This window comes from Chiloscyllium punctatum, chromosome 20 (assembly GCF_047496795.1).
Source record: "Chiloscyllium punctatum isolate Juve2018m chromosome 20, sChiPun1.3, whole genome shotgun sequence".
NCBI lineage: Eukaryota > Metazoa > Chordata > Chondrichthyes > Orectolobiformes > Hemiscylliidae > Chiloscyllium > Chiloscyllium punctatum.
This window is the reverse complement of record NC_092758.1, coordinates 81,800,949-81,827,076: the sequence shown is the minus strand read 5'-3', so window position 1 is coordinate 81,827,076 and position 26,128 is coordinate 81,800,949. Positions and strand designations below refer to the sequence as shown.

The 26,128-nt window shown below is 43.5% G+C and overlaps 1 protein-coding gene across 2 annotated transcripts in view; it reads right to left on the bottom strand.

Annotated features, from left to right (window-relative positions):
- adam19b (ADAM metallopeptidase domain 19b) overlaps positions 1 to 25,735 on the bottom strand; it is a 173,958-nt gene extending 148,223 nt beyond the window's left edge. For both annotated transcript variants that reach the window (XM_072591126.1, XM_072591127.1), the window contains exons 1-2: positions 25,312 to 25,735; positions 2,262 to 2,380 (exon numbers count right to left, since the gene is read on the bottom strand). In XM_072591126.1, the coding sequence (XP_072447227.1) occupies positions 2,262 to 2,380; positions 25,312 to 25,405 (213 nt within the window). In that variant the 5' untranslated portion in view covers positions 25,406 to 25,735. The remainder of the gene's footprint in view (positions 1 to 2,261; positions 2,381 to 25,311) is intronic.
- Positions 25,736 to 26,128: the final 393 nt, after the last annotated feature.

The following is a 26,128-nucleotide window of genomic DNA, read 5'->3' as shown; positions in this document are numbered from 1 at the left end:
CGTATAGCAGGTGGTTGACTTTTACATAAATGGCATTTGAGGAGGTGAATTGCAGGTCCTCTCATTGCCTTGCTATCACAGATTTACCAGGTTGTCCCTGCCATCCCTTTCCCAAGAAGTCCAGCAAACGGTACATGCACAGACATGAGGAGCTAAACTCAACAGTGTCCTATTCTTTGATTCTACCGAATAGGTTTTCACTCAGGCAGGTTTGACCTCAGCAGTGAGTGGCTGGTAAGTGCAAAGTGTTTGGATTTCCTTGGCGAAAAATTCAGAGATTGGCCTCTACACAAGGTGTGTGACAAATGAAGTTCTTTTTGAACCAAACATCAGTCACCTCCTTTTCCTTGAGACTGACCATTAATTGTGTGTGTGTGTGTGTATGTGAGAGATGGCGGGGGAGGGGGGTCTTCTTGCCTCAGGAACAAGAGACCATCGCAATTATGACCTCACCCAAAATCAGCAAAATTACAGCTGAACATTGGGGTATCAGTTGTGGCTCAGTTGAATCTCAGCTCCGAGTTTGAAGCTCAGGGGCTCCTCTCCTCTCCACAGCCTTGAAGATGTATCCCATACTAACAGTGTAGCACTCCCTCAATACTGCAAGGGGAGAGGGAGCACCTTCAAACAAGGCATTCAACTGTGCCTTCACCTGCCCTCCTAGGTGGATACAGAAATCCCTCTGCCACTACTTTGAAGAAGGATGTTGCCAGGGTTGGAGGGTTTGAGCTATAGGGAAAGGCTGAATAGGCTGGAGCCGTTTTCCCTGGAGCATTGGAGGCTGAGGGTGACCTTATAGAGGTTTACAAAATCATGAGGGGCATGGATAGGATAAATAGACAAGCCTTTTCTCTGGGGTGGGGAAGTCCAGAACTAGAGGGCATAGGTTTAAGGTGAGCAGGGAAGGATTTAAAAGGGACCTAAGGGGTAACTTTTTCACAGAGGGTGGTGTGTGTATGGAATGAGCTGCCAGAGGAAGGAGTGGAGGCTGTTTCAATTATAGCTTTTGAAAGGCATCTGATGGGTATATGAATAGGAAAGATGGAGAGGGATATGAAATGCAGAAAATGGGACTAGATTAATTGAGGACATCTGGTCAGCATGGATGAGTTGGACTGAAGGGTTTGTTTCCATGCTGAACATCTCTATGTCTCTAAGGGTATCCTAGCCAATATTTATCCCTCAAGAAAAATCACTGAATCAAGTCATCTGATCATTGTCACATTGTGGGATCTTGCTGTGTGCAAATTGGCCACCATGTTGCTTACATTTTAAAAAGTACTTCATCAGCTGTAATGTACTTAGGGATGTTCAAAGGCTGGTAAAGGTGCTACATAAATGCAAGTTCCTTCTTTTCTTTCAATTTCATTCTCCGTTTTTTTATTCTCTTCCCTAAAGGACAGACACTAAAATGTGTTTGAGCTACAGATGCCCAATTCTAGATTGGGTTAACCAGCATGATTTGAGGTTGAGTAAATCAGTCGGAAGGGAACATAGGACCTTCCCAGGTTGTGTGTCAGTGTCAGAGCAGACTGTTTTCACTCACCTAGGCAGACAAATGTTCGATGTGGTAATTAGAGTAATCAGAGGCTACAGTTCAGGGTGAGAGGTAAGTCTGAAAGTAGGCTTATTGTTTCTTCAGGAAGTTTTACAATTGTTATTTTGCAGCATTGAGTATTTATCTTGTCTTAAGTTACATAAAAGAGAAACATTAATAGATTAGTAGATTGCTCAAGAATGAGGGAGCACACTTGGCAATGGAAATTTGGAATTTAATTCCAGAAAGCATTAGGGCCCCTGTAAAAACATGGTGCAGGATCCAGGGCAGGGAGGAGGGGTGAGTGAATCCAAACAGGAATCTTGGCTTATTGCCTCCAGGCACACCCCTTCCCATCAGTACTTAACCTTAGTCCTGATGGTCTATCTGCCATTCTCTTTCAAAGCTTCCTGCTGTATCATCATAACACACAAACTGTTGTTCGTATTAAAATACTGTGTGAAAGTTAATAAGTTTAAATACTGCATCTAGCTGGTATTAAATCATCACTTTAATTGATTATAAAATGCAAGTAATAAGCAGTTAATAATTGCCTGGTCACTAGCATAGCAGTCATGTTGCGAGGCTAGCCAGCTGTAACTGATTATCAGTGTAGGAACTGGCTTTCTGCTAATCAAGCTTTATCTGGTTATCAGGTCAGCACACTACCCGATTGTGTTAGTCCGATCAACAATGGGTTAGTTATCTGATTAGTTTGCTGTACCTGGTTCTGAGATGGAGGGTGTTCCAATGGTCCTGAGGTTAGCCACTGGGGTACTATTGTTTCATATTTTACGATGTGATTGTGCATTTGATACTCTGGATTCAATTTGTTGCTTCTTCCTGGAAAGAGAAAAACAATTCAGTGAATCCACAGGTAAGAGGTCAAGTTGAGTGGTTAGCAGTGATTTTTCTCCTCTTTCGCTTGAATTGTTCACCTGAAAGACAAACTTAAAAGTCCACACAACACCAGGTTATAGTCCAACAGGTTTATTTGGAAGCACTAGCTGTCGAAATGCTGCTCCTTCATCACAGCCACCCGATCAAGGAGCAGTGCTGCAAAAGCCAGTACTTCCAAATAAACCTGTTGGACAATAACCTGGTGTTGTGTGATTTTTAAATTTGTCTACCCCAATCCAACAGCGGCACCCCCAAACCATGACCCCCTAAAGATAATTACTCTTGGTAGATATATCAGTGGTAACTAATCTACTCTATCTGATCTAAATAGCCTGAGCAGAAATGTTGACATTTCAAAAAAAAGTCAAACTGGATGGAGTTCATAATGGACTGCTAATTCAATATCACCCAAAAATAAAATGCTCTCCCCACAGATACACACTGCTGCCTGTGAAATCGCTTGATAGCCATTAGAAATTTTTGTCCAGTTGGCTTTCATCCCCCAAATACAGGCCAAAAGGCTGGTTATAGCTGCTCTGTCCTCCCTCCCCAGCTGGGCCCCTACCACACCCTCTCCCTCGTCCAGGCTGACAAAGCTAATGCTACATTGTGAGCCATTGTAAACTGTCTCACACCTTTAGTCTGGCCAACATCCCCAGTGAAACAAACTAAACTTGGTCATGTTGTACTGAAATTCCAAAGGTGATACACAAATTCTCGCCACCTCTTTTGATGTTTTTAAGGGGAAACTAGTTAAACAAATGAGTAAATCTTTCCCATCTCTAATACATCCTTGGCTGAACTCAGCAGAGATGGGAATGAATATGGGGTCTGCTATGTATCTTGTCACACTGAATCTAATAATTAAGGCATTTACAGTGCTTTAAATCACTTTTTAAACCACCACTGGCCTATACAATGGAAAATTAAATGATACCTGTTCACTTCATGATATATGCCAAGTACATTAATTGCGGGCAATTAGCTGGTTATCAGTTAAGACATTGCCTAGCATTGAATGGTTGAGGCAAATAGCAGAGATATATTTAGCAAGAAGCCAGATATAAACACGAGTGAAAAATGATTAGAATGTTAGACAGATGGAGTATGATAAAGAGTAGTGGGTGGAGGTTTGTATGGAGCACATACACAGAATAGATTAGATGGGTTGCATTCAATATCCTGTTCTCAGTGTTGCGCAATCTATGTATTATCACTAAAAACGCTTACCGCATGAATATAACTTACAACTCATCTGGCCTGAGTGTCACTGTGCAATCATAAAAAGTGCATTATCCATCAGCATAATAAGATGACCCCGAACAGAAGTAAATTAAAACCCATGGACATTATATTATTGGTAATCCACTAATGGGTGTGTTGGAGTCAGTTCAAAGCTGCACTCTCATTGTTGGGATTCAATGACAGTAATAAACTGTTTATGTTCAACATCACAGAAGCTACTAACCTCTGTCTGCTCATCCTGTACCATCTAACAATCATTTTTCCAGCTTCCTCCTCCTAATTTTACCCTCAACCAAAGAAGGTGGAAAAAAAAAGTGAAACTTTGCAGGGGCACGGTTCATAGAGCATGCTGCCTCTTCCCTCATCCACAGATATTGCCAACCAACGTCTGTCAGTCCCTCACAATCATCATGGCACCTCTCCAATCCATGAGCAGGCTACTCAGTGAGAACAGAGCTGCACTGCAGGGCACACTGGCGTCTGGTAATGGAGGGCTGCTGCAAGGACATATTGTGCAAGGACAGACATCCAGCTTACAGACTGAACCAGGCTGCATCTCAGGGCTTCTTGTTCTCTCTCTTAAGAAGTGCACACTTAGCTCCAGCCTGCAGTATCCATGCTTGCCACTTAGAGTCTTAAAGTCAGACAGCATGTAAACAGACCCTTCGGTCCAACTCATCCATGCCGACCCAATGTGACCTAATCCCATTTGCCAGAATTGGGCCCATATCCTTCTAAACCCTTCCTATTCATATACCCATCCAGATGCCTTTTAGTTGTACTCATCTCCACCACTAGAGTAGTCAAGGTTTTTTTTCCGAGAGTAGGGAAGTCCAAGACTAGAGGGCATAGATTAAAGATGAGAAGGGAAGGATTTTAAAAGGACCTGGGTGGTAACTTGCTCACACTGAGGGACGGGCGTGTATGGACAAGCTGCCAGAGGAAGTGGTAGAAGTCGGTACAATCCAAAAATTGTAAAAGACATCTGGACAGGTACATGAATAGGAAGAGTTTAGAGGGATATGGGCCAAATGCTGGCAAATGGGACTCGGTCAGATTGGGATATCTGACTGGTACAAAAGAGTTGGACCAAAGGGTCTGTTTCTGTGCTATATTACTCTACGACTTCCTCTGGCTGCTCATTCCATCCAGGCCCACCCTCTGCCTGAAAAGATCACCCCACTGAACCTTCTAAAATCTTTCCCCCTCACCTTAAACTAATACCCTCTAGTTTTGGACTCGCACACCCTAAGAAAAGGACCTTGGCTGTTCACCCTATCCATGCTCCTCATGATTTTATAACATCAGTAAGGTCACTCCTCAGCTTCTGACCCTCCAGAGAAAATATGCCCCAGCCTATACAGCTTCTGTCATTAACTCAAACTCTCCAGTCCCAGCAACATCCTTGTAAATGTTTTCTGCACCTTTTCAAGTTTAACAACATCCTCTTATAAAAGAGTGACCTGAGTTGTATGCAGTACTCTAAAAGTAGCCTCACCAATGTCCTGTAATATGACATCCCAACTCATATATTCCGTGTTCTAACCAATGAAGGCAAGTGTGCCAAATGCCTTCTTCACCACCCTGTCTCCCTGCGACTCCACTTTCAAGACACTGTGCACCTGCATCCCGAAGTGTCTTTGTTTGGTAATACTTCCCAGGTCAATTGGAGCCTAAAGGCTATCAGCATTTCCATACTGACATGCTTTTTTGCACATATACAGATACAGGCTACCTGTCAGTGGGAATTTGCCCGGGATTGGGGGAACACCTTGGTGAACGTCTCACCGAGACGTCAGTCTAACATCTGCAGCATGTGCCAGCTGTCTCTGAAGTAAACACATCACATGTCTGTTCAACCAAATGGCCAAGTCAGAATGTGAATGGGTCTCCTCTCCAGTCCAGTCAAGGGAGGGCTGCTGTCAATCGGGGTGGGTATTATCAGTCACAGGCACCCTTCACTCACTACCCACAGTCATTCATCTACTGGGTCTGGTCTCAGTCAGGGAAGTGGGAATGTAGAGCAGTCAGGGAATTGTGTATTGTCCATCAGGGAGCTGCAAACACATTGGTCTGATCATTCATGTCTAGGGTCGCTACATTGACATCAGGCAGCAGTCTGGAAACCAATCCTGGCTGTCTGAGCATTGATTAGTGAGACGTGTGCTAAGGGACCTGTAGGGGCAATGAGTGGTGGGGGGATGGGGGTGGTGGTGGACAGTCAAGATTGAGGAATGTGCAGAGTTGGGCACAAGGACAGTACTGGAGGCAGGTAAACTGTGTGACTTGATAGTTAAACAGTGGTTTGGGTGAGAAAATGGGGTTGCATGTGTGAAGTAGTGTCAGCCACGTTGGCGACTTGTCAAAAGCAGCAGGGCTTTGTAGCTGTTGTGTAATTATGCTGCCACTGTTTCCTGATTCATGCCTTGAAGATAGTGGACAGGCTTTGGGGAAATAGGAGGTGAGTTAATGGCTGAAGTATTCTTAGCCTCTGGCCTACTCTTGTAGCCACAGTATTTGTACAGCAGATCCACTTCAATTCTGGTCAATATTTACCCCCAGGATGTTGATATTAAATATTACAAAATAGCAAGTAGGAAAGGAATAGTGTTCACCTTACAAATTAAATACATAATTAAGAATTATCAAGATCACATTGAACAAAAACAGAAATGTCTCCAGACATGAAACATTAAAAACAGCTTTCTCTCCACAAACGCTGCCAGACCTGCTGCATTTCTCCAGCAGTTTATGTTGTTGTTTCAGTCTTCCAGCATCTGCAGTTCTTTGTTTGATTTCAAAATGAACAAATGACATTATCAACCAATTTTAAAGTAATATAAATAAAAATAAAGCCGAACTAATTCTACAGAGAGGACACAAAAGAGTTGCTGGTTACTGGAATAAACACAAGTACACCCAGAAGTAAAAGCATAATCAAAAGAGTATATACAGACTTCAGAGAAAAAGCATTACCACAAAAACGAAGGCATAGAACAGAGGAAAATGCTTTCAGGCATTCAATAATAAGGCGAAAGATGGAGAGGCGAGATCAACAAAAATTGTCTTGAAACAGATTTGAGCACGACATCAAATACTCTGATAAAAGCAAATTACTGTGGATGCTGGAATCTGAAACCAAAAGAGAAAATGCTGGAAAATCTCAGCAGGTCTGGTAGCATCTGTAAGGAGAGAAAAGAGCTGGTGTTTCGAGTCTAACTGACCCTTTGTCAAAGCTCTGAATACTCTGAATAGTTCCACTCTCCAGGCATTCAAAAGGAATATCTGTTGAACAGGAACTTCCCAGACAGGATTAGCCCAAATATAATCCATGATTTCAACGGTAATGAAGTGTCAGTCACAGAACTGCTCAAAATAAATACATAAATCTCCTAGTGCATTTGACCCACTGTTGAAAGTCAGCAGAGGAATTAATAATTTTGAGAGATACTGAGGCAAGCCAGTAGATTGGAAATAGGTTAGCCAAAGAAACAGTGAATAAATACATTCATAAAGACAGAAAGGGTGAGGGAACCTTAGCAGGTCTGGTTGCATCTGTGAAGAGAGAGCGAGAAAAGCAGAGTTAACAATTTGAATCCAGAACAATTCTTCTTTGGAATTTATGAGAGACATAGTCATAGAGTCATAGAGATGTATAAGCACAGAAACAGACCCTAAAGTCCAACTCATCCATTCTGACCAAATATCCCAACTCAATCTAGTCCCACCTGGCCCATATCCCTCCAAACCCTCCCTATTCATATACCTATTCATTTAAAGGTTGCAATTATACTAGCCTCCACCATTTCCTCTGGCAGCTCATTCCATCCTCCAAAATCAGTTGTGAAGTTCACTGTTTTTAAATCTTCCCAGACGCACTTTGATGTCCAGCTAAGACAGTAACTACTAACTCTGTCAGTTAGCAAAGTGGGTTTCTTTCTGTCTCTCTCTCTCTCTCTCCTGCACTGACCTCACCTCATGCATCCTGTATCTGTTCTCCCTTTTAAAAGTGCTGTTGTTTTGACTTTTTTTTCTCTCCAAAGTTCCACAACAATGCAACAGCATATATAACAGTAACTGCTGCTCCTGGAATTCGAGGAAACCACCTCCAACACCTAAAATACCTCAAAACAAAAGAAGCTGTTACAGTCAGAAATTTTTCCTGTCCTCCATCTTGGATAACCCAGAATCTGGTAAAGTGATGGATTTTATATTGGAGAGAAAGGTGTGGAGGAACAATTTTAACTGAGGGAAGGGTTAGAGGGTGAAGGAGATTAGAGATCACAGGCATCCAAGGTCAAAACGGAGTGGTAATGGTTGTAGAAAAGACAGTAGATGTTAACAGTAGAATATAGGTCAGCTCAATTGAAACAATGACCTCTCATGTTGACATGTCCTTGTTCAGCTGTAGTTTTTGTTTTACTCATTCATCATCACTCGTCACTGACCAGTACTCATTGCCCAGAGGGCAGTCTAAGAGTCAACCACATTGCTGGGGGTCTGGAGGCACAGTTAGGCCAGATCAGGTAAGGATGGTAGTTTCCTTCCCCAAGTGAAGTTAATGAACTATATGGGTTTTTCCAGCAATGTTTTCATAGTCATTGTTAGACTCTTGATTCCAGATTTTCCAGAATCCAAAATTAAAATTCCATCATCTGCTGGGCAGGATTCAAACCCAGGTCCCCACAACACTATTTAGATCTCGGGATTAACAGTCCAATGATAATAAGACTAGGCCATCGCCTCCCCATGTAGTGCTCAGGTGAAGCCCAATGTAAAGTGGAGAAAGAGCACCTCATTTTCTGGTTGGGCACTTTGTAGCTTTCTGGACTCAACTTTGTGCTCAACAACTTTAGATCATGAACTTTCGCATTCATTATACTTCATGCCCCCATTAGCCAATGGCTCATTTTCAAGAGTTTGCCTTTTTCCAGGCTTTCTTTGCCAGAGGTGTTGCTTGAGTTAGGTTAGAGGGGACCCGAGACAGTACTCCACTGTTCTGCTTCAAAGTAGTTTCACGGGATGTTTTGAGATTGCTAGTGCAATCAAGCGAGCAGATCAAAAAATATGAAATGAGTCCATAAAATCATACAATGGTTGCAGAATTGGTGTAGAGAATTCAGTCCATTGTATCTGCCACAGCTCTTTTGAAAGTTTACTCCAGCAGACAATCAGGCAACACATTCCATTTCAGCAAGGTATGCAAGTTAGACGTGCAGAGAGAGAGAAGGTGAAAAGCTGATATGATTGCTATTTTGAGGATTCTACAGGGACTGGATAATGCCCGTATTGACAATCCATGTTATTTTGTCCAGAACTGTAGAACTAGAGCTCACAGCCTGCAGTGACAGTTCTGGGTCAATGGACCCGAAACACTAACTCTGCTTTCTCTCCACAGACCTGCTGAGTTCTCCCAGCAATTTCTGTTTATGTTTCTGATTTCCAGCATCCACAGTTCTTTGATTTTTAAAATTTAAACTCCGGTTATGGACCCCTTCATAAAATTCAACAGGACTGGGAGAAAAAAGGGTTGAATTTGGACTTATGACTCCCAAAACGTTCTCCAGCATTGGGGATTTCTTTTCCCCAAGAAGGTCAAGAGGATGCATGGCACGATTGTCTTCATCAGGGTGATGAAGACATCATTCCTGATGAAGGGCTCTTGCCAGAAACATTGATCCTCCTGCTCCTCAGATGCTGTCTGACCAGCTGTGCATTTCCAGCACCACACTCTCGACTCTGATTGTCTTCATCAGTCGGGGCAGAGCGTAAAAGTTGGCAAGTCATGTTTTAGCTGTATATAACTTTAGTTAGGCCACATTTGGAACATTGCATTCAACTCTAGTCACCACATTACCAGAAGGATGTGGAGTCTTTGGTGAGGGGCCAGGATGTTACCTGGTTTGGAGGTGTATGCTGCATGAGGACAGATTAATAAACTTGGTTTGTTCTCACTTGAACAACAGAGACTTTGGGGTGACCTGATAGAAGTTTACAAAATTTTGAGGGGTGGCCTGATAGAAGTTTACAAAAGTTTGAGAGGCATGGACAGAATGGATAGTCAGAATCTTTCTTCCGATTACATGAAAATGAGGACTGCAGATGTTGGAGATCAGAGTAAAAAGTATGGTGCTGGAAAAGCACAGCAGGTCAGGCAGCATCTGAGGAACAGGAGAGTCGATACTTCGAGCATAAGCCCTTCATCAGGAGCTTGCGCTCAAAACACCAACTCTCCTGTTCCTCTGATGCTGCCTGACAGTGCTTTTCCAGCGCCATACTTTTTACTCCCAGGCAGATATGTCAAGTACAAGGGGATATAGGTTTAAGGCAAAAGGGGGAAAGTTTAAAGGCGATGTGAGAGGCAAGTTTTTTTACACCGAGAGCAGTAAGTGCCTGGAAGATGCTGCCAAAAGAGGTGGTGGATGAAGACACAATAGCAATGTTTAAGAGGCTAGTTGACAGGTACATGAATAGGCAGGGAATAGAGGGATTTGGGCCACATTGAGGCAAAAGGTTTCTACTTTAGAAAGGCATCATATGTTAGTGCAGTCTTGGAGGGCCGAAGGGCCTGTTCCTGTGCTGTACTGCTCTTTGTTCTTTGTTTCTTTGTTATTTGTTCATGTCTGCATCTAATTGACAGAGATTGTCTGCTGTGATTAGCCAATAAGTCCGTTATTACTTTATCAGTACACGCTTGTCCGGACACTAGAAGGATAAAAGATAAAGATGGTGAATTTGGGTCTTTTTATTTGTTCAGCAATCCCAATGTTTCTATGATTCTATTTCAGCAGACACAACAATGGAGATGACATTTAATACAGACATGAAAAGAAAATAAGGTAATACACATATCCGGGAGATGATGTTCAAATATTTAAGAATTAACTTGAATAAGGGTAAAGAGAAATGAAGACAAATTATTTAAGAAGCAAACAAGAGGGGTGGCAGACAAAGCCATTCTGAGCAGTTGAGCCAAAATGGAACCAATAGCATGACTTATCTGACACTATCACGTCGAATAAACAGTTTCGTCTTATTAGAAGTAGCTTGATAACAGATAAAGATCAGTCATAGAGACATAGAGATGTAATTCTTGGAAAAATGAAACTGTCATTTCCTCTCTTAAATGCAGGACGGGATGAGTCACAAAGAAAGCGAAGCTACAGTACAGAAGAGCAGATGAAAATTTAATTCATTGTTATTTTATTCCCCAGTGTGCTGTTCCAGCAGAGGCATTACACGCCCAGCAATAAGAGAACGGACAAGGATTAATTAATTAACTAATTAGTTAATAATTGTTGCCAATCATTAGCAATTCAATTTCTAGCCTGAGCCATTCTGACTGGAAAGGATTTCATTTTCTGGATGATGAAATAAAACTCATTTAAATCAGTCTGCTCATTTAAGTAAACCTTCAACACTTTCTGTGGTAGAATAGGAGTACTGGTTATTTTGAAATCTCTGAGGCAGGTGGGACTTGAACACAGGCCCAGAGGTCGGGACACTACCTACTTCCTTTTGCACAAGACCATGCAGGGTTAGCTTCCTCTTTTAAAATAACACTTTGCAATCGGTGGGCTCTGCAGCAAAAGCAAAAATGGCCAATGGAAATTTACCGAACTGCAATGGAAAGTTATCAAAACATTGTCTCAGCTCCCCCAGTGCCTACCTGTCTCTAAAGGCCTCTACCATGCCAGTGTATAACATGAGCTCCCTCTCAATGGACACCTGAGCACCGATGTCACTGCAGAAAAGGAGCAGATGAAAAGGGTGTCACAATCTTCTCGACTGTCCTCTGCCTGAGCCTGCTAATGTAGACAAGCAGGAGGCTGGAAGAACGCAGCAAGCCGAGTCCTGAAGAAGGGTGACATCCAAAATGTTGACTTCTCCACCTCCTGATGTTGCCTGGGTTGCTGTGTTCTTCCAGCCTCCAACTTGTCTACCTCGGATGCCAGCATCTACAGCTTCATTTTTGCATTGGACCTGCTGATGGCCACTTTGACCCAGCCTAGGAGCAGAACTGTTCAATGCCAGTCCTCTAACCTTTTCCATATCAATTTATCAACTAAAGGCGGAGGGGGGGAGGGCTCTCTCAGTGCTTCCCAAGTCTGCTTATGGGCTTTTTCTACTGCCACATGTCTAGTTAATCAACAAAAAAAGGTGCCTTTCCCGAGAGGTGAGGTTAACACTTCGATGCCATCCAGATTCCAGACATGGGATTATTGGTTCGCGTTTCAGATCAACCATGATCCTACTGAATAACAGAGCAGTCCCAAGGGGCTGAAGAGTCTACTCCTATTCCTGTTTCTTAACCCTGCCTTTAATTGATCAGGAGTGCAGGTACACCCTCCACTTAACTACCGTCAGGGAACGTGGGCACACGTAGGCGAGAACCAAGGAATAGAGGTTTACAGCTGCATATGTGGGTTCAAGAATCTTTTGCACATTTATAAGAATGTGCAAACTCCACACAGACAGTTGCCCGAGGCTGGAATCAAACCTGGGTCCCTGGCACTGTGAGGCTGCAGAGCTAACCACTGAGCAACCGCACCACCCTAAAGGTGGGGGAATGGGGTGAGGAGGCAGTATTCCTGAGCTTGGGGCCTAGAAATCTGTAGGCACAGCCACCTGAGATGAAGCAATTAAAAATCAGAGGTGGTGAGGAAGGGTCACCGGACCCGAAACGTTAACTCTAATTTCACTTCACAGATGCTGCCAAACCTGCTGAGCTTTTTCAGCAACTGCTGTTTTTATTACCATTCCTTTAAACTCAGTGGCAGTGCTGACTGTGGCATTGTCTTCCAGTTTCAGAAGGCCAACCATGGCCGCATAGCTAGTAGGAAAATTAGAGGGAACGGTGGTCAGAAAGTGACTTACTCATTGATGGATTCCTAACTGCTGATCTGCGCCTGTAGCTGCAGTACTTACATCGCTTGTTCAGTTTAGTTTCATGAGGTAGTCCCCAGGAATGTTGATAGTGTGGGGCTCAATGATGGTAATACCATTGAATGTCAAGAGGCCACGTTTAGATTCTTTGGTTGCAGTTGGTCATTGCCTGGCACTTGTGTGGCATGAATATTACTTGCAACTTGTCAGCCCAAACCTGGATATCCTCCAGATTTTATAGATGGACTAGGCTTCACAAATGGTTTTCCATTGTGTGGTCATCAGTGAACATTCCCACTTCTGACCAAAGTTGGAGGGAAAGTCATTGATGAAGCAGCTGAAAATGGTTGGGCCAATGGACACTACCCTGCAGAGATATCCCAGAGAAAACAGATGATGGACCTCCAGCAATCACACCATCTTCCAATGTGCCAGGTATGACTCCAAACAAAGAAATTTTCCCCAATTCCAGTTTTGCCCTGGCTCATTGATGCCACATTCAAATGCAGCCTTGAAGTCAGGGACAGTCAGTTTTCCCTCATTTTTGGAAGTCACCTCATGTTGAAACCAAGGCTGTAATGAGATCAGGAGCTGATTGGCCCTAGTGGAACCCAAACTGATCATTGGTGAGCAGGTTTTAAGCAAGTACTGCTTGAATTTGATGACCCCTTCCATTATTTTCCTGATGATTGGCAGTGGATTGATAAAAGTTGAGAGTGTGGTGCTAGAAAAACACAGCAGGTCAGACAACATCTGAGGAGCACTTTCTCCTAGTGGATTGATAAGGCAGTGATTGATTTGTCCTACTTTGTGTGCAAAGGACATACATGGCCAATATTCCACATTGTTGGGTAGATGCTAGTGTTATAACTATATTGGAACAGCTTGGCCAGGAGAGTGGCATGTTCTGGAGCACAAGTCTTCATTACTGTTACTGAATTGTTGTCAGGGACTGTTGCCACTGCCTCCCACCATTGATATCACGTACAGTGAATTGGATTCCCTGAAAACTGGTATCTGTAATGCTGGGGACCTCCTGAATAGGCTGAGATGGGTCATCCACTTGGCACCTCTAGTTGAAGACTGTTACAAATGCCTCAGCCTTATCTTTCTCAGTGATGTTTTGGGCTCTCCCATTGTTAAGGATGAGGATATTTGTGGAGCTTCCTCCTCCAGTGAGTTATTTAATTATCCACCACTATTCACATTGGATTGGGCAGGACTGTAGAGCTTAGATCTGATCCATTGCTTGCGGGCTCACTTAGCTCTTAGCGAGGTTTGAGAAGATTTGTAGCTCAAGTTAAGGTTCTGGATGTAGGTTTGCTCACTGAACGTTCATTTCCAGACGTTTCATCACCCTAGTAGGCAACATCTTCAGTGGGCCTCTGGGCGAAGCACTGTTGATAATTCCTGCTTTCTATTTATATGTTTGGGTTTCTTTGGGGTGTTGATGTTATTTCCTGTGGTGACATTATTTCCCGTGGTGATATCATTTCCTGTTCTTTTGCTCAAGGGGTGGTAGATGGTGTCTAACTCGATGTGTTTGTTGACAAGAGTTCAGGTTGGAATGCCATGCTTCTAGGAATTCTCGTGTGTGTCTCTGCATGGTTTGTCCTAGAATGGATGTGTTGTCCCGGTCGAAGTGGTGAGAGAGGGTCATGTTGTTTTGTGGTCATGTCACTTAGCTCTATCTATACTTGCTGCGTAAACTATTTGGTGCAAGAGTAGTTCTGTTTTATAGCTTTGGCAGAGTGGCTCATTTTTCGATATGTCTGGTGCTTCTCCTGACATTCCCTCCTGCACTTTCCATTGAACCAGGGTTGATCTCCTGGCTTGATAGTAATGGTAGAGTGGGGGATGTGCCAGACCATAAGGTTGCAGATTGTATTGGAGTCTGATTCAGCTGCTGCTGACGGCCCACAGCAATCTCATAGATTCCAAGACTTGAGCTGCTTGAGCTTTTCAAAGTTAGTCTCATTTAGTATGATGATGGTGCCACAAAACACAATGAAGGATATTCTCAGTGTGAAGATGGGACTTCATCTCCACAAGCACTGTGAGATGGTCACTCTTACTGAAATTGTCATAAAGTTATATGACAGGTTATAGTCCAACAGGTTTATTTGGAAGCACTAGCTTTCAAAGCGCTGCTCTTTCATCAGGCAGGATCAGAGGGCACAGAATTTATAGTAAAAGATCGAAGAGTCATACAACTGATGCAATGTTTTGAACAAACCTAGATTGCTGTAAAGTCTTTAATCACTCAGAATATGGATGCAAGTTTCGACTGATTATTATGTAAATCCCAGAACTTCTTTCAAGTCACAGTCCTGAGATAAAACCTCAAGTTATCATTACATCCTGCAGCTGGCAGATCATTTATGATGTATGTCTTGTTATCGCCCTCACCACTTTCCAGAGTCCCAGTCTAGAAGCTGTGGCCTTTAGGACTCAATCAGCTTGCTCAAGATTTGCACTGCTGAGCCATTCTTGGTGGTGGACAGTGAAATTCCCAACACAGAGTATATTCTGAGTACATTAAAATCAGGGCTCTTTTACAGATTTAAAAGAATATCAAGCTGCAACTTAATGCAGAACTGGGATTCCATGACAGAGCTAAGCCGCAGCTCAGTCTCAACCAAGATTCCAAGGAAAATATCTCCCACGAATATGCACTGATCTTCTCATGCTTAGGGTGTAATATTATCTGCAGCTGTAAGATAATACTGTGGCTTAATCAATTCTGTTCAAAATGGGATAGACCACATTCAAACAGCTGGGCCAGGTCGTTGCCCAAAGTAGAATTCGCTTGAACATTAAAATTAAACTGTTTCATGTATGTGTGTGTGCGCGCGCGTGTATGTGCGTATGTGTGCATTCATGCATGTCTATGTGTGTCACAGCAACCATGATGCCTGTAGTATGAATCTTTTGTTGCAAACACTTTTGACCTTAAATTGCATCAACGACAAACTTCCTTACCACTGAACTATATGTGGCTTGTTCTGCTTAGAGGAATCACTCTGCATATTCTATCTAAAATGGATTAAGAAACAACTGGGTTCTGGAAATAAAAACTGAAAGAATACCATTGAAACTCATTATGCCTGAGATGGGACTAATGTCCAAAAACACACAATTTTTTTTTCTGAGATACACTGAAGCCACTTTATCAAGTGAACTGACTCAGCCAGGGAATTACCAATCATGTTGCTAGGAATCAGAAGCAAAAACAGGTATGCTGGAAAAACTCAATGACTTTCAAAGAAAATCACAGTTAATATTTTGGGTGCAGTGACGTTTCCACAGAACGGTTCTGGATTCTGGGTTCTGGAGATACCTGATTCAGACTCAGGCCCACCTTTAAGTACAGATATAAATGTTCTGACTTGTGACATGGCTTTTTTCAAATTCACAGTAAGATTGATGCGAGCTGAGAGTGTTCCATTATGGAGGTTCCATGATTGCAGCAATCCAGGAAGTACATAAGTGCAGCATTGTAATTCAAGATATTTGCCAGCACAGAAACAGACTCGTTGACCCAATATCTAGTCAGTATTTTATGTTATCTCTTTAACCTAAAATCATCTTATTCAGACATATTATTACACAGCTCTAGAGAATATCCTTTATTGTCATGTGCACTCAAGTAAGAAGTATGGGAGTACAGTGAAGATTTTCACAATGTCGCCTCTTCTAGTGCCATGTGAGGTACAAGTACCTAAGTAGAAATCTTAGATACAAAAAAAAAGGAATAAAAAAGGTAGTTGCATTGCTTTACGTTGATTGGTAGTTTAAGTTAGAAATAAGACATACTTAATAGGATAGACATTACAGTCAGATGGACAGATTACAGATGAACATTGCATTGCAGTAACTCAGCACAGGGGCTTCCACACGTGTTCTGACTGCTCAAGCCAGACCCTAGTCCAACAACCATTCCCACTCCGCTCCAACCTCCAGTCCACTCTGCACCGGTTCTCATCTGCTCCAATGTATCTTTTTTCTGGCACTCTCTTCCCTACACCGGTCTCTGCTCTGGGACTCTCCTCCCCACACTGGCCTCTGCTCTGGGACTCTCCTCCCTACAGTGGCCTCCACTCTGGGACTCTCTTCCCCACACTGCCCTCCACTCTGGGACTCTCTTCCCCACACTGCCCTCCACTCTGGGACTCTCTCCCCCACACTGGCCTCCGCTCCGGAACTGCTTCGCTGCTCCAGCCTCTGCCCCTGGACATTCTTCCCCACATTGGCCTCTGCTCTGGGACTCTCTTCCCTGCATCAGTCTCTGCTCCATGACTGCTTCCCCAAATGCTCCTCTGCTTCGGGGCTTGCTTCTCCATACCAGCCTCCGCTCCAGGACTCGCTTCCCAGCTCCAGCCTTCGCTCCGGGATCGGCTCCACACTCCAGCCTCTGCTCTGTGACTGCTTTCCCAAACCCCCCTCCACTACAGGACCACTTCCCCACACCAGCCTCTACTCCGTGACTTGCTCCCCCTCACCGGCCTTCGCTCCGGATTTACTTTCCCACACTGGCCTCTGCTCCAGGACTCGCTTCCCCAAACTCGCTCCGGGCCTTACCTACCCACACCAGCCTCTGCTCAGTGACTTGCTTCCCCACACCAGCCTCTGCTCCGGGACTCACTTTCCAACATTGGCCTCCACCCCGGGATTGCTTATACACTCCGGCCTCCTCCCTGGACCTCTCTTCCCCACACCAGCCTCTGCTCCGGGACACTCTTCACCACACCAGCCTCCGCTCCGGGACTCTCTTCCCCACACCGGCCTCCACTCTGGGACTCTCTTCCCCACATCAGCCTCCGCTCCGCGACTCTCTTCCCCACACTGGCCTCCTTTCCAGGACTCTCTTCCCCTTGCTGGCCTCCACTCCGGAACTCTCTTCCCCATACTGGCCTCCGCTCCGGGACCCTCTTCCCCACATCTGCCTCCGCTCTGGACCTCTCTTTCCCATACCAGCCTCTGCTCCGGGACTCTCTTCCCCACACCAGCCTCTGCTCCGGGACTCTCTTCCCCACACCTGCCTCCGCTCTGGACCTCTCTTCCCCACATCAGCCTCCGCTCCGGGACTCTCTTCCCCACACTGGCCTCCTTTCCAGGACTCTCTTCCCCTTGCTGGCCTCCGCTCCGGAACTCTCTTCCCCAGACCAGCCTCCACTCCGGAAATCTCTTCCCCACACTGGCCTCTGCTCCGGACTCTCTTTCCCTTGCCAGCCTCCGCTCCGGGATTCGCCTCTGGGGCTCTCCAGCTCCTCCACTTCCCTCCAGCTAAGTCCAAGTCATTAGCTGATTTTAAAAAACACAGAAAGGGGAAAAAAAGAGAAAAAAAGAGAAAAAATAAGGAGCAGAGGAGCTCCAGCTGGCACAGCTTACTCTGCCGCCATCTTGCCTGATGAGTAGGAGTGGGTGGGACTTAGATCACCTAGCACAGAGGCAGGGACCTTACCAATGCAATGCATGTGCCCAGTATTGTGTTTTGATTCGAAGCAATCAGATTTTCCAGTCATTCTCGTTCTTGGAATCTTGCTGCATTTCCTATGTTACAGGGGAGAATACATTTCACCAGATGTAAAGCACACTGGAACACTGAAATGCACAATACAAAATACAATTCTTTGTTTCTTATTGTTTCAGGTGGCAAGGGTATGTGAGGAGAAGCAGGGTTCATTATTGGGGAGGGTTGATAACTTTCGTCATCAGGTTTATCTAGGCAGATAACTAAACATATGTCTATGGAACGAAAAACCATTTCATTGACCTCTATTAATTCCTATTAAATCTAACCTACAAAGGGTTGGGAAACAATGACAATCATTTGACTCTGTGACAGCGCAAACACACACACTTAGGCAAGATTCATTGATATCCCTAATGGTATTAGGTCTTCATTTCACACAGATTTATTAACCTTTAATCGAAACGGGATGCCTCAACTGTGCATTAGGGACATTATACTTGAGTGTCATTAATGCAAATGCAATCCAATTAATTTTTATGCAAGTTTTCACCAGTATCAATCTCTAAGGCTGCCCTCCAGTTAGCATTAACCTAGATCACACTTAGTAACTTCTTTTTGTCCAAATTCTAAAAATCCTCAGGTTTAATTCTTATTCTGTTCTAATTCAGGTACTCCCAGACTTGAACAATTGGCATCTGTTTGCTTTGGATAAAATAGAAGGAAAGCAACATTCTCCAGGCTTCTCGGTCGTAATCCGGTGATCCAGTAGCTCAAAGGTGAATAACCCATGAGGACAAGTTGAGTCTCAGTTGTGATTTTCTTCAGAGTTGAAAATCTGCTGATACTAGGTCAGCTAACACATACTGAATAGCCATTTAGGCAAGGTAAGGGGGGAGCTATCATGAGGCCAATGGTTTTACATCAATAAAGGGTACTAGTGTGCAGGAGGAGGGTTAAAAAATCCTTCCACCATTCACCAGTTGTGCCGCTACCAGGGCCACTTAATTCCATCTCTGTAACTTTGTCCCAACTCAGCTCAGTTTATTGTTACCGCCAAACTAGACTATTCCAGCGCAGTCCTAATTGGGGCTCCACATTCCACCATCTGTACACTTGAGGTGATCCAGAACAGTGCCCATGTCTTAACTGTCTACAAGCCCTGCTCACCTGTCACACACGTGCTCAGTGATCTACAACAGCTCATGGTCAAGCAATGTCTTGATTGTAAAATTCTCATCCCTGTTATCAAATCCCTCCACAGTCCTTCCCTCAGTAATTTCCCCCAGAGTCAAGCCTCTCCGAGATATCCAAGTCATCTGCACTCCTCTTATACTCTAGTCTTTCTTCCTGTGTATCCCCATTATAATTGTTCCACTATTTTTGGACTGGATTCTGAGCTCTGAAATCTTCTCCATGCATCTTTGCTCCACTTTCATCCTTTTAGGCAATTCTTAACACGTTCCACTTTGATTAAGCTTTTAGTTATCTGACCTAATATCTCATAACATGGTTTAGTATCATACTTTGTTTTGTAATGTTTCTGTGAATTTCCTCACACTATTTCATTATTCTAAAAGATAAACACAAGCTGTTGCTGGTGTCAAACCTATATAGCCCTTTCATAAAGCTTTAGAATTTCCAGCAGGTAATAAATTGGATTTTCCTTTCTTGGGAAAAGAGTCACAGCATTGAAACTCAATGCGTGTTACTCATTTGAGCAGGAAGCAAAGCAATTGAATGGCAGGGCCCTGTCAGTAGAGAACTGAATTTGGGTACTTAGTGCAAAGTAGCTCTTCAAAAATGCTGGCTTCAATTGAGTGTCAGAGTTAACATGGTTCCAGGAATCTAAGCTGTATATCCCAACAACTTTATAAAACATGCCCTTTTGTCAACAATATGCCAACTTTGCTTAAAAACATCAGAACACTATATCCAATGTTAGCCACAATTCTATTATTAGACTTTTCTTAAACTCTCCTGACTGTGCTAAGAATTTAAGTAGACACCAATTTAAGATGATCAGTGAGTGTGCTTAATATTTGCATACTAGAAGTGACAGAGTCGAAAAGTGTGGCACTGGAAAAAGCACAGCAGATGGGGCAGCAATAGAGTCGATGTTTCAGGTAAATAAATTCCCACACGGAATCTTGTTTTTTTGTACACGGAAATATATCCATACATGATGCCTTTTTTAATAATGCCATACTCAGAAAGGATGAAGGGAGATCTTACATGGTTTTATTAAAACTATCATCTCCAATTTACTGCTTTTTGAAAGACATTTGCTTGTCTTAAAATGGCTGCTACCAACCACAGAATGTGCTCTCTACAAATTTCCACTGAACCAAAGCTAACTAATCACTGTCCTTGAAAGTCACACCCCCTGCAGTGTATAGACATTCTAGTTAAACACATAAAGGAGCTGCAACACCCCAGCCATATTTGTTTTGAAAGAATACTATTGAAACTCATTATACCCGAGATGGGGCTAATGTCCCCTATTATGTGCAAAAATACACAATAGTTTTTCAGAGATACATTGGGGCCACTTTATCAAGTGAACAGACTCAGCCAGGGAAATATCAATCATGTGAGTGAATCTTTAATTTTGAATAGCTTTTAATTCTTTCCTTGGCCTGCTTTTCACAAGGAAACCCAGACTCAGCCAAAAGCATTCTGCTAGTCTTAACCTCTCTTGAAACCTTAATTTCTCGGAAAAATCCTGTATTTCACTTGCAAAGTTATACCAGTAATCCCATTCACTAGTATCTGAGTTCCTACGAAAAGGAATTCTGCCAGAACATTCAAATGTAGGAACATTCAATTGGCTTTAATTCATGTGAATTAATGCTCACTTTTTAAAATTATTTATAATTCTAATTTCTTTAACTTCTTTTCTCTGTTTTCTTCCTTGTATGCCTGTGTATGCATTTGTTTTGAATTATCCTCTGCATTGAATGCTTAAATAAACCATCATCTTATTTTCACCTCAAAGACTATTATTGTTATAATTTTGACTTCAGAAACGGTGACTCTGGAATGACAGCACAGCTTATTTTGAAAGGGAAAAAAATATAGAAAAAAAACACAACTTCTGTTACAGACAGAAGAGAAAGGCTATAAGCTAATTCAATTGACATCTTCTCCATGTCATTACAGAAGGGTTATGGAGACAACAATCTCCGTTTCATTCCCAATGACAATACACTCAGAGTCAGTCTGCCTGGCCTAATTTTAAGCAGCTAAGATTTACAATTAACAGCTTTGGTTGCATCTCTCTGCTAGGTATCTCTTGCTATGTTTTCTAAAATTGGTTTCTTGCATTCCAGTCCTGATTAATGCAGGGCCAGGAGTGCACTTTTTGGACTTTGTGCATTTTTTAGTGATGTTTAAGTAATGTACTACCAAAGTTATTTGTTCAATCCTTCATAATGGACATTATTTCTGAATGTTAAGGCCACACTTCGGGATGCAGCATTTAAACGCTCAGTAATCATAACAGTGAATACTTCCATATCGCAGTACAGAGTTAAATTTCTATCTGTCGTGGACATGGGTATGGGCTACATGCATACTTGTATTTTTTTTTAAATTAATACTAGTTTTAATCTTTGTCCACTATTTGAGTTGACTATTGGGCTTCAAAGTGCCATCTCCAGGGGAAAAGACAATATAATGAGGAGGCTTGATTTGAACTAACAGAAATCAACTGTTAAAAAAATTAATGAAGGAACAGTGCAGGCACACTTTCTTGTTATAAAAACTGCACATAATTGCTACTCAATCCTTCATTCTGATCCACATGCTGGCCCTTGCAGAGTCTGAAGGGTAAAGATTTATGAATGCATCCATTTAGCAAACCTCTGATAAGCTCCATTTAGACAATTACTTGAATACATTACCAACTGGAAGCTGACGTTGAGGTCATTTCAGTACGAAAGGCAAGAAGAGGATGGGGGGGAAGGGGAGTATGGAAAATGAGCTGTTGCGAAAGTGAGTTACTATCACCCATTCAATCTGGCATCTCACAATTTAAACAGGATCTATGGCAGTGTTTGCAAAGTACTTTATGATACCATGCATGTGCAATGTGATGCAGAGCAAGATGGGTAGACATAGGTACTCAATGAGTCAACTGCAGAATGTGACCCAATAAGGTGGCACATTCAAAACTAACTTCATACTGATGGCACTGCAGTGCCCCCTCTTGTCTTGGCACAGTCGTAGAATTGACCCATTGATCTTGCAAAGCAGTCCCAGAAGTGAAGTATTTTACAACTAAGCAAAAACAAATGAATTGTCACTTTTATGTCTCCTGATTTATAATTTTTTTTTAAAAACACAATAAACAATGACAAATTCATACCATTCCAAGAAGATGTTTTTCTCAATATTTGCACAGTTGTTTTGACTGGATTCGTCATCTCCTTTTAAACAATTCTTAAACTTTTTTTCTCCAATCTTCTTCTTTTGCTGATTTACACCAAAATATTCCACCCAAATGTGTATTTCTTTAAAAGTCTGGAGATTAGTGATAGGGTGTATGAAGAGCAGCTCTCTTTCTCTCTACCATGAATTAAAATCAACCCTGTTACTGACTTTACTCTCTGCCAGATCTGTCCGAGAATGGAGGAATTTTTATATTGACAATGGGTATTCAATACAAAAAGATGATTCAGTCCACAGTGCCAGCATCCCTAACTTGGATAAGGGCACTAAATCATATATGCATTCAGCAATACAATGACATGTAACATTTGTCTATAAGTGCCAGATAATGATTATTGTCAACAACAGAAAACCTAGGAATGGCATTCAATGGCATCGTGATTGCCGCAAAATTTTGGGAGTCACTTTTAATGAAAATCTCAAATTTATGACCCATAAATGCTTGAGCATATTGGTAGGATATTTTGAAATTAATGACTCATCTCATGAATCCCCATAGACATTTCCTCACTTATAAAGCAGAAGTCAGAAGTACGATGGAATATTCCCCAAATTGGAGAAAGTGAGGACTGAAGGTGCTGGAGATCAGAGTCAAGAGTGTGGTGCTGGAAAAGCACAGCAGGTCAGGCAGCATCCGACTTTTCCCCACTTCCCTAGATGGGTACAGAGGCAACTACAGCATTTGAGAACTTTAAAACCACCTCAACCATCTACTTCCATCACCACCAAGTGCACAACAGTAGCAGCATGTACTGTCCGTTGTATAGACTGTAATAACTTACTAAGACATCTTGATAGGAAACTTTATAAATTCACAACGAACACCATCTAATAGGATAACAGATTACCACAACCTCTATATTCCCCTTCAAGCCACACTTAAACACCACTCCTTTATCATTGTTGCTTCAATCCAACCAAATAACAACACAGTAGCATTTTTACCATAAGGACTACAAAGTTTTGAGAAGGTGGCTCATCACTGCCACTTTCGAAGGATAATAAGTGTTGAGCTTACCAGTTTAATCATAGTCTGAGAATGAGTCTTCTTTTTGTTAAACCCAGCTTTAATGTATGGGATCCCAAAAAATCTAACACCTCAAAGATTCTATGATTTATACAAAAACTGTATAGCCTATTCTTCCTGTCTGATATATAAATTCTTCTTTCTAAACTTATCTATTTGTGTGTGTGTGTGGGGGGGGGGGGGGGGTGGGGGGTGGGGGGGGTGGTGTTTGATACTAGGTAAAAACAATGACTGCAGATGCTGGAAACCAGATTCTGGATTAGTGGTGCTGGAAGAGCACAGCAGTTCAGGCAGCATCCAAGTAGCTTCGAAATCGACGATTCGGGCAAAAGCCCTTCATCAGGAATGTGTTTGATACTAGTTTGGTTATTTTGGGGTGGTAAATAGGTAATAATATTTACTTTCATTTTGCTCAGTAAAACTACACAACTGGTGGGCAGCACGGTGGCACAGTGGTTAGCACTGCTGCCTCACAGCGCCAGAGACCTGGGTTCAATTCCCGCCTCAGGCGACTGACTGTGTGGAGTTTGCATGTTCTCCCCGTGTCTACGTGGGTTTCCTCCGGGTGCTCTGGTTTCCTTCCACAGTCCAAAGATGTGCAGGTCAGGTGAATTGGCCATGCTAAATTGCCCGTAGTGTTAGGTAAGGAGTAAATGTAGGGGTATGGGTGGGTTGCGCTTCGGCGGGGCGGTGTGGATTTGTTGGGGCGAAGGGCCTGTTTCCACACTGTAAGTAATCTAATCTAATCTAATGGCTCTTCCGCGTTTGTCCAATTAAGTGTAATTATTGCATTCCAAAAACAAATTGAAGCATTTGTGGGTTAAAAAGAAGGAAGCTAAAACATTGGCACAGTGACTCAGTGGTTAGCACTGCTGCCTCACAGCATCAGTGACCTGGGTTTGATTCCAGCCTTGTGTGGCTGTCTGTGTGGAGTTTGCACATTCTCTCCGTGTCTGTGTGGGTGCCCTCCAGATGCTCTGGTTACCTGCCAGTGTAAAGATGTGCAGGTTAGGGTGGATTGGCCATGTTAAATTGCCAATAGCATCCACAGGCTAGGTGGATTAGCCATGGGAACTGCAGGGTTAAAGGCTAGGGGTGGGTTTGGGTGGGATGCTCTTTGGAGGGTCGGTGTGTACTCAATGGACCAAATGACCTGCTTCCACACTGTAGGGATTCTATCAATCAAAAACCTGTCCTCACCTGTTTGTAAAGATACACACACTCTTTTCACAGACAGACTGGTGCACATGCACATCAATACACAGGCAGTTATCCCCTAGACAGATCAAATTGCAACATCAGTGTGCAGCAATACCACAAACGAGATTTCACAGTGATCTTCCACCCAACTAAGCCCTCTGGTGAATTCTGAGCTGTGATTGCTAACGGACTTGGGGAGTTAGGGGCGCTGCTGTCACTCAGCACTCGTCTCCCCAGCCCCTCGCACAGCCTCTGGTGTAAGCTGTGGGATCACCAGGTAGCTAAGAGGCCCCTTCGTGGTATCAGCAGTCTGAAGCTGTCAGTGTCTGTGACTAACGAGTTCCGTGTTCCGTCTTCCCACAGGGGAATGTACAGTGAAAGACTTGATATCAATCACATTGAATAAGGGGGGGGGGGGTCGGGAGAAGTCTCAGACATTTGGCCATCCCTTCCCCACCCCCCTCCTCCCCACTCCTGATTCAAAACAGCTTTCTCTGTCTCTGCCTCTGTCTCTCTAACATGCCTGCACTAACGGCCGGGCTCCATACACACTGTTGCCAACATCCATATATAGTAAGAGACACGCCTCACCTCCTGCTTCCCGACAGGCGGCCAGCACCAGGCAGCACAGGATCTGGGCGAGATGGGTTGAGGGGCTGGGGGTCGGTCCCAGACTCTGAGCCATCAGCCCTCCACCGTCAGGGTCCGCGGGAGAGTCTCTCCCTGAGCAGCGATGCCTCTTCCCCCCGCCCCCCCCAACCCCGGCCACAAATTAAAGGCACAGCACAGTATCCCCCGGTGACTCGCTCCTTGTTCGAATCGTTCGACCGAGGGCTGAGACCTTCCCTGAGCATCGGGGACGAGCCGAGACTGAAAGATGTCCACCCCTCCAGCGCCAAGCTGGTGTCCCATCTAATCGAAAAGCATTGCCCTGGGCTCCACACAGATCATCTCGGGAGCCTGAGGGAGATCCTTCTCCGCGGTTTGCAGCCTTGCCAACTTGTGATTGGACTTTTTGTCTCAGTCCTGTATAAATATAGTACATTGGGACCACCCCTTTTTTTTGAACAGGAGACATGACTGATCCCGCTCTCTTTGCACGTGGTTGGAAGAGTTGAGCTTTGTTTCTTTGTGTAACCTCACTCTGAACCGTTTCTAATGTCCTACATGTGATCTGCAGCTCGTTTTGCAAATTTATTTTTCTTTAAAAAAAAAGACGCTTTTCTCCTCTCATTCCACCCCCGACGCCCCAATCCATAAGCATCAAAGCCTCTCTCCTCCACACGCTCCAGGACAGAACCTGAGTTGTCACTGTCTCTGCAGTGTAACATTGTCACAGACGCTGCCCTTGAAGTTCGGATGTTCTAATGTAAGGTTTAACAAAATTATTGGGGGGCTGGGGGAAGAA